The sequence below is a fragment of the Argopecten irradians genome, chromosome 12 (genome assembly GCF_041381155.1).
Source record: "Argopecten irradians isolate NY chromosome 12, Ai_NY, whole genome shotgun sequence".
Lineage (NCBI taxonomy): Eukaryota > Metazoa > Mollusca > Bivalvia > Pectinida > Pectinidae > Argopecten > Argopecten irradians.
Window position 1 is genome coordinate 17,198,531 of NC_091145.1, and position 14,777 is coordinate 17,213,307.

At 36.2% G+C, this 14,777-nt stretch overlaps 1 protein-coding gene across 1 annotated transcript; it reads right to left on the minus strand.

Annotated features, from left to right (window-relative positions):
* Window positions 1–361: 361 nt before the first annotated feature.
* Window positions 362–14,386, minus strand: LOC138304717 (uncharacterized). The gene is made up of 2 exons (XM_069244957.1): window positions 13,155–14,386; window positions 362–2,231 (listed from the first exon to the last, which is right to left on the minus strand). The coding sequence occupies exons 1-2, from the start codon at window positions 13,954–13,956 to the stop codon at window positions 1,981–1,983; spliced, it is 1,053 nt and encodes a 350-aa protein (XP_069101058.1). The 5' UTR covers window positions 13,957–14,386; the 3' UTR covers window positions 362–1,980.
* Between the last annotated feature and the right edge of the window lie 391 nt (window positions 14,387–14,777).

A 14,777-nucleotide genomic window follows, 5' to 3' on the forward strand; every position in this document is an offset into this window, starting at 1 on the left:
ACGCAATAGTATTTCGTTCCCACGCAATAATATTTCGTTCGAACGCAATAATTTTATTTATTTCATGTCCGCTCCCAGCCACCGTAGCCAGCCACCGTAGTACTCCCAGCCACCGTAGTATCGAGGCAGAGATTTAAATAGTATTTCTCTGATCGAGGGATGTAAATATTTATGTAGGCCAAGCTAACAAGTAAAGCTGGTTTCCCAACGTGTATTGTGTACCTGTGACCTTTATGGCTTTTAAATTACGTAACTGGTTTTTTTCGGGATTCACAAGAAAATACAACATAAAAAAATCTTTTTTTCATTTTATTTTTATTTTCATTCATTCTTTTAATATAGTATAGTACGGTATGTAATACATGGACTTGGTACGAATGCCAATCAACAAAACACACACACAGCTTTGAAACGAATTTTCAACCCACGGTTTATATATATTAATAATTCGTTGTACACTTCCTTAGCTCGGGCTAACAGCTACGTACACGCAGGCTACAGTTTCATGGCCGGGATGTGCAGGATCACATTTTTTTTTTTTTGAAATCAAATGAATAAAAACTTGAATTAACAAAATCAACGTCGATCTCTGCTGTATGGCTTTTGCTGCATATACACAGTGCTCTATGAAAGGGTGGCCTTTGATTTCCACTTTCAAGACCAGATGTCGACATCTTTTAGTTTAGATGTCGACATCAATAACTGACAAGTCGGTGTCACACCCGAGCATAAACACATTGATCGCCGAGTTACCGACTGTCTACATAAATATCTTGGATTCATTATGTGGGCATGTTCATGTGGTAAGTCGACATATTCTTCTGTTTATGTCGACATATTCCGATATGATGTCGACTTAATGCCTTAACGATGTCGACATTATTAAGTCGTAAGTCGGCAAATCGATGGCAGAAATATGCCACCATAAAATTGCAATATTTTCTAATTTTCGGATTAACGGGCCTTCGAACTATTAGGCCTTAGCGGTTCAAGTGACCTTAAAATTAACAGATGACGATTACTGCGTACTAATCAGACGGCGTGACCAGACCATTATTACACGATTATCATATAATAAACAAATTATTGAAATTCATAGTTCAGAGAAAAATACTTTGACAACTCTCGGTAAAGAAATTGCTATCAAATTTCTTCATCTAGGTACAAACACATGCACACAATTATTTTCATTAGCAATCCAATATGGCGAGTGTTATCCATTGTTTGCGCATGTGTAACAGGAAGGCGACAAGTCGACAACTCGACAACACGACAAGTCGACAACACGCAACACGACAAGGCGACAACTCGACAACACGACAAGTCGACATTTTACCGCGACAACACGAGATTCTGTACGCGCTAATTAGCGTGTTTGAAATGTCGACTTGTCGTGTTGTCGACTTGTCGTCTTGTCGTGTTGTCGACTTGTCGCGGTTCGAAAACGACTAGTCGACATTTTAACTGTTAAATCTCGGGTTGTCGCAGTTTGAGACCGCGACAACTCGACAAGGCGACAACACGACAAGGCGACAACACAACAACACGAGATGGCCGTAATCAGCCACCATAGAAAAGTGTTTATTTTTGAACTGTATACTTTGGTCGTATATTCGCCTAGTCAAAACGTGCATGCATGCCAAATGTCAGGGGTTACTATTACAGACGTTATACCCACCATGGACTATCTCATAGTAAAACTGGATGCAATAGAACAGGTATTTTAGTCCTTTGGTATACATCAAAAGATTCGTATTACAAAACACTGTGGTTGACTGTGTGGCTTTGAAGTTGGGCGTCGCTCTCTCTGTAGTCTTCAAAGGAATTTTTATTGGCCTGTGATTGGTAATATTTTTTCTTCTGAACTGCCTTCAGTTTTACTATAGTCCAGGGGTGGACATTACGTCAGTGATAATAACCCCTGGAGTATCGAGGATGCCCCGCATCCGACATCACCGTTTTATGCTGGTAAATGAGATATCAGATATCGACACAATACGTATCAAAGCTGTCAACAAGGTCTTCGTTTACTTCTGGTCGAAGTTGCACGAGGTTTGCCCATTCTTCAGGTGAGAGACAGACAGGTAAGTAATACGGTGCTGACGCCTTCCCGTCCACGTAAGTAAAACTTTCATTGTACCCTATCCCAACGTCAACTTGTTTGGTGTTATTTTCAAATGTGGTCTTCACGCATACAGGTCTTCTTTCGGACAAATACAGCACTACATCCACTGGAAGAGTATGTAAAAACTATGGTGGCTGATTACGGCCATCTCGTGTTGTTGTGTTGTCGCCTTGTCGTGTTGTCGCCTTGTCGAGTTGTCGCGGTCTCAAACTGCGACAACCGAGATTTAACAGTTAAATTGTCGACTTGTCGCGTTTTCGAACCGCGACAAGTCGACAAGACGACAAGACGACAAGTCGACAACACGACAAGTCGACATTTCAAACACGCTAATTAGCGCGTACAGAAATCTCGTGTTGTCGCGGTAAAATGTCGACTTGTCGTGTTGTCGAGTTGTCGACTTGTCGTGTTGTTGTCGCCTTGTCGTGTTGTCGACTTGTCGTGTTGTCGAGTTGTCGACTTGTCGCCTTCCTGTTACACATGCGCAAACAATGGATAACACTCGCCATATTGGATTGCTAATGAAAATAATTATGTGCACGTGTTTGTAGCTAGATGAAGATATTTGATAGCAATTTCTTCATCGAGAGTTGTCAAAGTATTTTTCTTTGAACTATGAATTTCAATAATTTGTTTATTATATGTATAATCGTGTAATAATAGTCTGGTCGTGCCGTCTGATTAGTACGCAGTAATCGTCCATCTGTTAATTTTAAGGTCACTTCAACCGCTAAGGCCTAATAGATTGAAGGCCCGTTAATCCGAAAAATAGAAAAATATTGCAATTTATATAGTTGTTTTACTTCATGTAAATTGATAGTTTTACATGTTTTCAATAAATTGTGATAAAATACATTTTTCGGCAATTCTTTAAACTTATTTAACTGCAAACTTTTATGGACGGCAAGTTGTGATTTCTTCAATGAGCATTGCATTATTAAAAATACAACAAAATTGTCAATAAAAAATCATAAAAAGAAAGAAAATATCTTACATTTTATAAGATGTCACATAAAATATACATTTTATGAATTACATTGTATCTTACAAACATATGCCTAATGTAAAGCTTTTGTCCCCTGTAATTTGATTGCATTAGGGATAACATGGCTGCTTGAATGGATGATATATATATTACCAATTCTAACCTGCATACATATATGAAATATGTATTTCACGACTTATTTTTGTGTTTCCGTCTTCTTCCTTTTACTTGTTTTATTCTCCCCTTTTTGCAATGATGAAAATGGTTCGCATAATGGTAATATCTGGGAAACTAATAACCAGGATTGCAGTGTACATATACACTCTCTCTTTCTTTTCGGATACGTTTATGTACATGTATTGCAAGATTATGCTTTTTCACAATTTTTAAAATAAGCCACATTCCGCTTTTTGTCGGTGACCCTGCGCTACATTAGTGACAAATGTAGCGTAGTGTAGTGCAATCATCCGTGGGTCTACACATATCTTAGCAAGTTTACTACTGAGACTTGTAATTAAAGTCTCTACATTTATATCGGGTATCGGACTATCAGACTTTCAGACTAATGGGCCTTAGGACTAACGGTCGTTCGGACTAACGGACGTTCAGATTAACGGGCCTTCGGACTATTAAGCCTTAGGACAAGCTTAAGATGGTCACCCAGGCAGGTGACCTATCGACATCACTTTTATTTGTTGTCTATCACTACTAAACATAACAATTCCATCATCTTCTCAACTGGTCCGAATTCAACTAAACCTGTTAGGGAACATGTTTAGGATAAGGTAAAGTGTAAAAATCAAGCGGCTGATCTCAACAGGGTTGATCTACATATCTATGTAGATATTTGAAAAATCTTATAATGTTGCCACGCCTAGGAATCAAAGTTCAATATACGCTATTCGGATAATATATACATGAACCTATATCATAGATGATGTATGGCGGCTGGGGATTTATGTATTAATTGGTTAAGTGATATGTGCCGTAACTGGGCATGCATTTTTTCTTCAAGAAACTATTGAAAACCATCAGGTTGTTTTAAGATGTGATAATCATTCAAATGGTCAGAAAACCATGTACGATGCCTTGTAAACATTATTTACAAGTCAGATTTCATGCCTTATGTATGTTAAGATAAATGCATACCTGCAGTAATCACTTTATAATTTCTTATTTATTTTATAAAAATGTTAAATGAAATTGCAGACCACATCTTGGCTTCATAGCCTGACCGCATATGTCAAAGTCATTTTCAGTTCTTATTCATACTTGTAAACGTAATTTTCAAAAGGTTGATGGTGATTAAAATATCCAAAAGCTCTTGATTCGTGAGTATTAAAATTATACGGCATACATATAAAGCTTTAAAGACCAACTATCGTTCCGAAACGAAGAATTCAATTAGCGTTTGCTTCTTAATTGTTTTCATTTTCATAATATGAATTGACAAAATAGTAGCAAATCTAAAATTAAAACAAAATCCATTTTTTCTTTTCTTATATTGGTGATCCAATGTAGACAGGATTAATTGTCTACATGTAGATGGCGATCCAATAATTTGGACCCACTAGAGTGTCATGCATATACCATTTTAGACGTTTTATGAGTTTAAATACAAAAATCGGTAAAATCGTAATCTACATGGTGATACATATATTGAGGAGGATGGATAGATCCCGAGACAAACAAAATTAGTCCACCTACATGTAGTTTTAGCAGTTAAAGTCATATTTATAGTAAGTCTTCTTCCCAAAAACGGTCACTACTGTTGGTAAGAGCAATAATTTTCTTTTCAAAATCTTACACAACTATACAAAGTGCTGTCACTAAGACGAAAGCAGCCGCAAAATTATGCATATATTATAAGCCGGCTTTGATCTTCATCATATAAATGTTTGCACATTATAAAAAGAAGGTGCTCATCATATAAAGAAGTTTGTACAGAATTTAAAGAAATTTGTAACGAATATAAAGTTTAATTTTAGCTACATAATATAAAGGAAAAGGCATCGAATATCTCGATATAACGACGGAGCATAATGGTAAATGTATCGAATATAACACAGAATTACCGAATATAAAGATAAAAGCACTGCAGATATACACGTAGAAGGATCTATATATGTTGTTATCCGCCCTGGTAGAATAAATAATAACCAGGCCTGCCCGAGGTCATTATTTTTTAAATTATACCAGGGCGGTATAACACCATATGAACCGAAACTGAGGTTCTTATTTTTTTATACTAGATATTGTTTTCTTTGGCAAGTATCAAACCATTCTCTAGTGTGCATGTTACTTACACGAAAAAACATTGACCATATGGCACCACCCTGAAGAACTCCATGTTTGCGTAATGTAACTTGAGTTTGACTTTGCACTCGGACCATATCAACACATGTACAGGTCAATTACACTTGAATGTATCATAATTAGCCAAGCCTCTCCTAACCACAAATTGATCGCTTTGAGAAAGATTATTATATAAATATGTTATTCATTTCGTTAAATGAACACACGTTTTGTGTATTAGGAATTTCTAGACCCAGAAATACTAATTGTGTACTTTTCTTTTGCGAGAGTTCCATTATATTTTAAAAATGTCCCCTGGAAGCATGATCTATGCTCCACCATTTGTATACTATTGTATGAATTACTGTAGTCAAGTTACACAATCAAACTTTCCAGGGTTAAATCTTACTGTACTGTATTTCAATAAACAAATTTAAAAAAAAGAATATTGACATTATGTACGTTGTGATGCATGCTGATGATCAAAATACAGAAAGATGGGGCACAACAGTTACACCTTATCTGTTCTATTACGCTTTGGATTAAATGAAAGTTTTAATAATTGTTTCTAATCGTTTTACATAAAATTCTTTATTAGATCTTAAATTAAGGTTATTGTTTGATGTACTACACACATAACCTATTACGGAAATTAGTAATGATAGATAATATTTCGTCTTATCATCCGTGTTCTCTTCAATTCTTCAAATTGAATAAGAAGTTTTAACCGAGTAATAAACACGATATTTTGTAAAGGAGGTGTTACAATATTAAGTTGATATACATGTACATTTGTCCTCTTTAATATAATATATTAATATTAATATTATAATTTCCGTTAAAGGCCCACTACCTTTCCGAAACGGCTTTCAATTTTTAAAATGGGAATGTAAAACAAGATCGATAATTTTGTAGAGTCTTCAAAAATCATTAACTTACCGCTAATACTACATTTATCATCACCTTCTGAACGATTTGATTAAAATAAATAAAACGTTTATTTTCATAACGCGGGTCGCCTTATGTTTCCCGCCGTCGTCCTAAATACCGCCTGGTAGTTGACTATCACTGCGCCAGACGGCAAAACAGCGAAATGACTCTCAGCTGTTGTCATATATTACGCAGGAAATCTTGCATATGTTTGGTGTCGTAACCTATGGTGGCATATGTCTGCCATCGATTTGCCGACTTACGACTTAATAATGTCGACATCGTTAAGGCATTAAGTCGACATCATATCGGAAGATGTCGACATAAACAGAAGAATATGTCGACTTACCACATGTACATGCCCACATAATGATTCCAAGATATTTATGTAGACAGTCGGTAACTCGGCGATTAATGTGTTTATGCTCGGGTGTGACACCGACTTGTCAGTTATTAATGTCGACATCTAAACTAAAAGATGTCGACATCTGGTCTTGAAAGTGGAAATCAAAGGCCACCCTTTCATAGAGCACTGTGTATATGCAGCAAAAGCCATACAGCAGAGATCGACGTTGATTTTGTTAATTCAAGTTTTTATTTATTTTATTTCAAAATAAAAAAGTGTGATCCTGCACATCCCGGCCATGAAACTGTAGCCTGCGTGTACGTTCATGTAGCTGTTAGCCCGAGCTAAGGAAAAGTATAACGAATTATTAATATATATAACCGTGGGTTGAAAATTCGTTTCAAAGCTGTGTGTATGTTTTGTTGATTGGCATTCGTACCAAGTCCATGTAGTACATACCGTACTATACTATGTTAAAAGAATGAATGAAAATAAAAATAAAATAAAAAAACATTTTTTTTTATGTTGTATTTTCTTGTGAATCCCGAAAAATACCAGTTACGTAATTCAAAAGCCATAAAGGTCACAGTACAGGTACACAATACACATTGGGAAACCAGCTTTACTTGTTAGCTTGGCCTGTCCATATATATATACATAAGTATTTACATCCCTCCATACACTTATATAAAGGCACAACGAATTTTTGTTACGGTCTTAATGGTCAGATTCAACCTTTGGGCTAAACATCCTCCAGGGACGAGGTTTTAAACTCCCAACTCGCGATACATCTGCATCTATTTTTCGTAGTAAAAACATGCGTTCTTTGTAGTCAAACGTAGTAAAAAAAAAAGTCACGTGCTTATACCTCATTCATGCCATTGGCCGGAATATACAATTGTATCACGGGTAACTAGTGATCACGTGATTTTGTGTTTACTTCCAAATATGGTGATAGTTTGCTTGCCATTTCTTCGGAGAACTTGATCTATTTGCAAATATTTAGACTCCAAAATGTTATTAATATTGCATGCATATCATTTTGACTTGCACACATATGCACTGTTTTACTATAAATAATGAACTGAATGAGTTGTAAAACTGCCATTTTCACGTTTTGTAAATAAATGATATAATACGAATTGACCAATTCAATAGGTCTAAACGTCTAATCTAAAATCAGCGAAGATCGGCTACTCCCGGCTAAATTCGTAGAATTCTAAATTTATATTTATATATTTTATTACCTGCTTTAGGGTTCAGAACATATACATATAACACAGAGAAAATAAGGCCAAATTATGTATAAATACCAGGTCAGAGAAATCACTCCATTTGGAAGTAAACACACACTCATGTGATCACTAGTCACCCACTAATACAATTCCATATTTATTTCGGCCAATGGCATGAATGAGGTATAATCACGTGACTTGTTTTACTACGTTTTACTACAAAGAACGCGTGTTTTGTACCATTATGGGGGAAATCCTCCGCGGATCGTGGTTTCATTTCCACCATTTGAAATTGTTAGCAATACTATCATATCATAGTTTATTTTCCATATTATTTCCAAACAAATAGTAATAAGTTTCCGCATAGCCCACTTAGCTTTTTGGGAATCTAATACATACATGTATGTACACATATACTAAGAAACACGGGCTTATGTGCTTACATGGCAGCTTCCCGCCTGGTAAATTGGGACCTAGGACCTAACTCATTATGCTTCGGTAGGTTCCGTACGAAAATGTATCATTTTGTTTGTCAGAATTACTCTTCATAGATTGAAAGGTCTCAAGGCCCTCTACCAATATTGTGAATTTCATGGCCCTGGGGTCTCGGAATTTTCCCCAGGGGATAGGGTCTGTACCATAGTTGATATAGGGAAACACATTTATGAGCATTATTTGCTCAATTTTCATAAGAAACAGATGCAATTGAATCAAATACTCTTCATATATTAAAAGGTTAAATGGGTATCATCACTGGCTGATTTCATGGGCCTGATAGGCCAAATATATGGTGCTTATATACAGTGTATGTATTTGTTTCATTCTTTATCCGAGCTCGGGTGACCAATTAGAAAAAAAACATGCATGGCTGACAGGTGGCTATGTGTTTTGTTATTCCTGCTATATAGACTTCATTTTTAGTTTTCCCGTGTTATAAAACATTTCCAAGAGGAAAGAAAAAGGTAAAGAATAACAGAAATAGAGAAAAGATCCATCTTTTATTGGCATGATTTACATCAGTCAGTAGTGGGTACCAAGTTCATTAAACTTTTTAAAGGTGCAACTGCAGGGGCGTAGGAAGAAAAAGGGTCCTCCTGCACATTTTTCGTACTTCATTTTAGAAAATTTTGCCGCTTTGCGGCGCATTTCCTAAAAGTGTTCAAACCTTTAATAATAAAAATTAAATACACATGAACTAGACTAAAAATGTCCATCAAGGGATTCTACTATTTCAAAAATGTTTCTTAAAATATCATATTGTTTATATGTCTAAGCAAGACAATTAAATCAATTCATTATTTTTTTTAGTTAAACAACAATGTGCTGATGGTGTGAAGTCGTATGTTGAGATCGAGCAGGGTTGCATAATGATATGACGACATTCACAAGTATAATTTCTAAATGCAGGTAAATGTAAATCGAAAAATTACCACGTTAAGAACGCATTAAAATCCTCAAAATACACCGTAAAACTCATCTTGGCCATTCCAAATCGTAATATTTTTCGCGGGGGAGACCCCCGGACCCCCAGAACACCAAAGTCTCGCGCATTCGGCGCTCGCAAAATCATCAAAATCGTATTTTTTTTCCGGGGGAGATCCCCAGACCCCCAAAACACCAAAATCTCGCGCATTCGGCGTTCGCAAATTCTAAATCGTAATATTTTTTTCCAGGAGAGACCCCCGGACCTCCAAACACCAAAATCTCGACCCTTCGACGCTCGCACGCCATTTTGTATATTCATTAATTTCCTGTTAGCGTCGCCATTGATATGGATGTGTACAAGGATTATATGTAATGATTTATGAGAAAAAGTATATAAAGTATATATGGTTGTGTGTTGAATTAATCTCCCCCTGTGTGACCTATTGCAATTGTCTTTTGGCCGGCAACATCCAGTGTCTGTTGTAAACAATTTACAATCTTCTTAATAACCAAGAACCTCATACATGGACATGTTATTGGGCCATAGCATGCTGGGATGAAGGAATACAAAGTTCGTTCAAATCAATGATCTTGACCTATGTGCCAAGTCACAGGGCTGAGACATATTTATTTGTTTGTTTAAAAGCAAAACATTATTTATAACTGTGCATATCGGAATTCAGGTGACTGTTAGACATATATATCCTTATTGCCTTCTGCTCATTCTCAACTCTCATCCATTTGTAAACAATTCAAATTTTAACAAACTTCTTCTCCACAACACGGTTTTTCTCATTTTACAGCAAGTACAAAAACAACAACAATCAAATTACAATCATGAATATTTTGTATTGATATTAATTTTTTTGCAAATTTTCAGCAAAACAAACATGTTTCAAATTAAATTAATACACATATTTGATTAATATATTTGATCTGCATTCATTATTGAATTTAAAAAAAAAAAATGAAAAAAAAATCAAAGTTTTAATCAAGGGAGATAAATCCGTTTTGAAGGATTTTCCACAAAGTGGAAAAGTTAAGATTAATTCACTTCCCATGCATTATTCAACCAAATTTAGCCTGGTACATTTCCTGGTCAACATCAATTATAATTTCAACACAAATGAATTAGATGATGTTTCAAGTAATTGTCGAGTATATATACATGAGCTTTGACATCTGCCATGGCACAACATGTAATCTTCAATTTATCAATGTTTCACAATCAAAGTCTACTCTAAGCATTCTGTTTCAAAAGGTGGAAATGAAATCACGATCCGTGGGGGATTTTCCCAATAATGGTACAAAACACGCGTTCTTTGTAGTCAAACGTAGTAAAACAAGTCACGTGATTTTACCTCATTCATGCCATTGGCCGAAATAAATATGGAATTGTATTATGGGTAACTAGTGATAACATGAGTGTGTGTTTACTTCCAAATAGAGTGATTTCTCTGACCTGGTATTTATACATAATTAGGCCTTTTGAAGATCTTATTTTCTCTGTGTTATATATATATATGTTCTGAACCCTAAAGCAGGTAATAATATATATATAAATATAAATTTAGAATTCTACGAATTTAGCCGGGAGTAGCCGATCTTCGCTGATCTTAGATTAGACGTTTAGACCTATTGAATTGGTCAATTCGCATTATATCATTTATTTACAAAACGTGGAAATGACAGTTTTATAACTCATTTCAGTTCATTATTTATAGTAAAATAATACATATGTGCAAGTCAAAATGATATGCATGCAATATTAATAACATTTTGGAGTCTAAATATTTTCAAATAAATCAATTTCTTCGAAGAAATGGCAAGCAAACTATCACCATATTTGGAAATAAACACACAATCATGTGATCACTAGTTACCCATAATGCAATTGTATATTCCGGCCAATGGCATGAATGAGGTATAAGCTCGTGACTTTTTTTTTTTTACTACGTTTGACTACAAAAAATAGATGCAGATAAATCCCGAGTTTGGAGCTAAAACCGCGTCCAGCGGGAGGTTTTGTAGCCCAAAGATTGAATCTGGCCATTAAGACCGTAAAAAAAAAATCGTTGTGACTTTATTTAAGTGTATCGAGGGATGTAAATATTTATGTATATATATGGACAGGGCAAGCTAACAAGTAAAGCTGGTTTCCAAATGGGTATTGTGTATCTGTATTGTGACTTTTTTGGCTTTTAAATTACGTAACGGCTGGTATTTTTCGTGATTTGCAAAAAAAATGAAATCTTGAAAAAATCACTGTAATATAGTATAGTACGGTATGTACCACATGGACTTGGTACGAATGCTAATCCACAAAGCACACACACATGGCTTTTAAACGAATTTTCAACCCACGGTTATATATATTAATAAATGATTATGGCCAAGAGGATGGAAATTCGTTGTACAAAGCAGAGTCCTTTTGCACTCTAACTTCCTCAGCTCGGACTAACAGTTACAATGTGTACATATACGCAGGCTACAGCTGCATGGCCGGGATGTGCAGGATCACAATTTTTAATTTTGAAATCAAATAAATAAAAACTTTTCTGAATTAACAAAATCAACGTCGAACTCTGCTGTATGGTGCCTTGCTGCATATACACAGTGCCCTATGAAAGGGTGGCCTTTGAATTCTACTTTCAAGACCAGATGTCGATATCTTTAAGTTTAGATGTCGACATCGATAACTGACAAGTCGGTGTCACACCCGAGCATAAACACGATTAATCGCCGAGTTACCGACTTTCTACATAATTATCTTGGAATCATTATGTGGGCAGGTTCATGTGGTAAGTTGACATATTCTTCTGTTTATGTCGACATCTTCCGATATGATGTCGGCAACTCGATGGCAGAAATATGCCACCATAGTAACCTTATTTTAGATCATCGGTATGCATTTTCTGATGTTATTAATGTTTTTAAGTAACCTTTATATTTTGCTCCGGAAAGGTAATGGGCCTTTAAGTATAATACATTTCAAAAGAGTTAACAATGGGGAAAAATATAATTTTTAAAACAAATTTGTACATCGAATATCTTACAAACACACCAAATATTCACAAGCACTGACTTCAGTTATCTATATTCAAAGATAGTGGCTGTTTCATACGATTTGCGCATGTGTAACAGGAAGGCGACAAGTCGACAACTCGACAACACGACAAGTCGACAACACGACAAGGCGACAACACGACAAGTCGACAACTCGACAACACGACAAGTCGACATTTTACCGCGACAACACGAGATTCTGTACGCGCTAATTAGCGTGTTTGAAATGTCGACTTGTCGTTTTGTCGACTTGTCGTCTTGTCGTGTTGTCGACTTGTCGCGGTTCGAAAACGCGACAAGTCGACAATTTAACTGTTAAATCTCGGGTTGTCGCAGTTTGAGACCGCGACAACTCGACAAGGCGACAACACGACAAGGCGACAACACAACAACACGAGATGGCCGTAATCAGCCACCATAAAAAACCCATATATAACGGAATTTCGAATACAATCGTCAATTAATTACCTTTGATTCTTCATTAAGGTAGTATAGGGAGGGGTTTCAGAATGAACAATCCAGACTGGCAGTGATAGTTATCTAATAAATGAATGTGCTACTAAGTTTGACTCCTAAAGTTTGATGACTTTTTCAGAAATCTCTTTGATTCAGATTGATTTCTCCATTTGTAATATTGCATTTTTTTTCGATTTTAACAATCATCCCAAAATTCGCGATAGATTTTTGAAAATATGGTGATCAAACCTAACTGCATGTACAAATTACCCAAAATATAGCCATACATACCGGAATCACCAACACATGACGAATGCAACCCAGGTATGTCTCTCCGCTCTTTCTGTGCTGATGCGTCATCATTATTTTCAGCAGTTCTAATGGCTTTGTCAATGACGGTTCGGCCCTTGTAAAGATCCTCCGATTCCCTAATGGACAAACGGACACCATCTGAGGTAGGGAACCATGAATTATCCGAGTCTATATAATGATACTCGTTAAGAATTATAAAAACGCCTTTCTTGTACTGTTTGATTTCCAAATATTTCATAGAGTCTTCATGAATACGGAACATGTGTTTTCCGGTTGGTCCTCCCTGTCGCTTCGCCTTCTGTTTTTGTGTCTTTGTCTCCAGTCTACAAACCTTGGAAGAACCTGCAGCTTCACTTTTATTCGCTGCACTACGTTTTATCCCGCGCCGCGACGTCCCCGCGTCTTTTGACGAGCTTTCCGTTTGATACTTCTTATCTGTCGAAACCATTTTCTGACTATCGTTCGATTTGTGTGACGTTTCGGATGAATTTTCCTTCTGAAACGCCTTCAGTGCTGATGTTATTTTTCTCTTGTCATTTGATTTTAAATCCAAAAATCCTTCGAATGAGGGGAAATTGGCATCTTCATCTTTCAGAACATCCGCGAACTTTCGCTCCTGCCAGAAACACTTAAAGTGATACCATTGTTTTTCCTCTTGATTCTCTTTTCCGTAACAACCAACCTTTAAAGAACCTTTGGTACCTATCTTGGCCCCACAGATAATGCATACATCGTGTGCGCCTCCTGGATTCGCGTATTCAACACAGAAAATGTCTGCCATGGTAGAAGAACCTCTAGTGGCCCTAAAGGATTGTTTATATAATCCTCGTACAATGCAGAATTAGAACAAAAGGAAGGCGACTTGTGAGAGCAACACTGATACTGGATACGATACACAATATTAACTCATCACTTCATTTCCGATATTTGTAGGGTCTTATCAAAGCAGGTTTGGACGTGTTCTATACAAGTTGTGATACTAAATGCTGATTGAGTGTTTATTGTTGATATCTATACCGTATACTATATCTGGATACCGAGTATTGATATCAGTGATAAAACGATAGTTCGTTGACTGAACTGAATACCTATACATGTCTAATACGAAATTATGATGCAGCTCTTTTGTAGATGCTTCTGATGTGTTCCGCTTTTGTCTATTTTTGCAGTGCTGCTCTTTGTATACCGCTTAACCGGCAGTTTATATAACGGAATATGGCTTATTGGTAACTATATAGTTGCTTTAAAAGTATAACGGAATATGACTTATTGCTAACTATGTACTACAAGCCTGATTTACTCCACCAACACTCACTTTCTGCTTGAATAGTAGGATCTTGTGTGGGCCTGGCGCTCTCCCCCTTCCTTTTGTTTCCTACACGTGGAGTTTTTTCAAAGAGCATTATTGTATCTCCTCACTTGGAATGTTAAGTTTTTTCTTCTAATAACTTTTTTTTCTCTGTGTTGCTTTCCTGCAACTATGGTACTTGGTCTTTCCTGAATCAGCTATCTGGTGTTGTGTCTTCGTGATTGTTGGAACTCTGCCTTTTTATCAACTACTAATAAAGCGAATTGAAATGAATTATAATATCAAAGACTAAT

Excerpts from the sequence above, each read along its gene's own strand:
- LOC138304717 (XM_069244957.1), bottom strand. The coding sequence starts at position 13,956 with ATGGCAGACATTTTCTGTGTTGAATACGCGAATCCAGGAGGCGCACAC. Across the intron at positions 2,232-13,154 it reads GTCATGTGTTGGTGATTCCG|TGGATGTAGTGCTGTATTTG; the intron begins GTATGTATGGCT and ends ATACTCTTCCAG.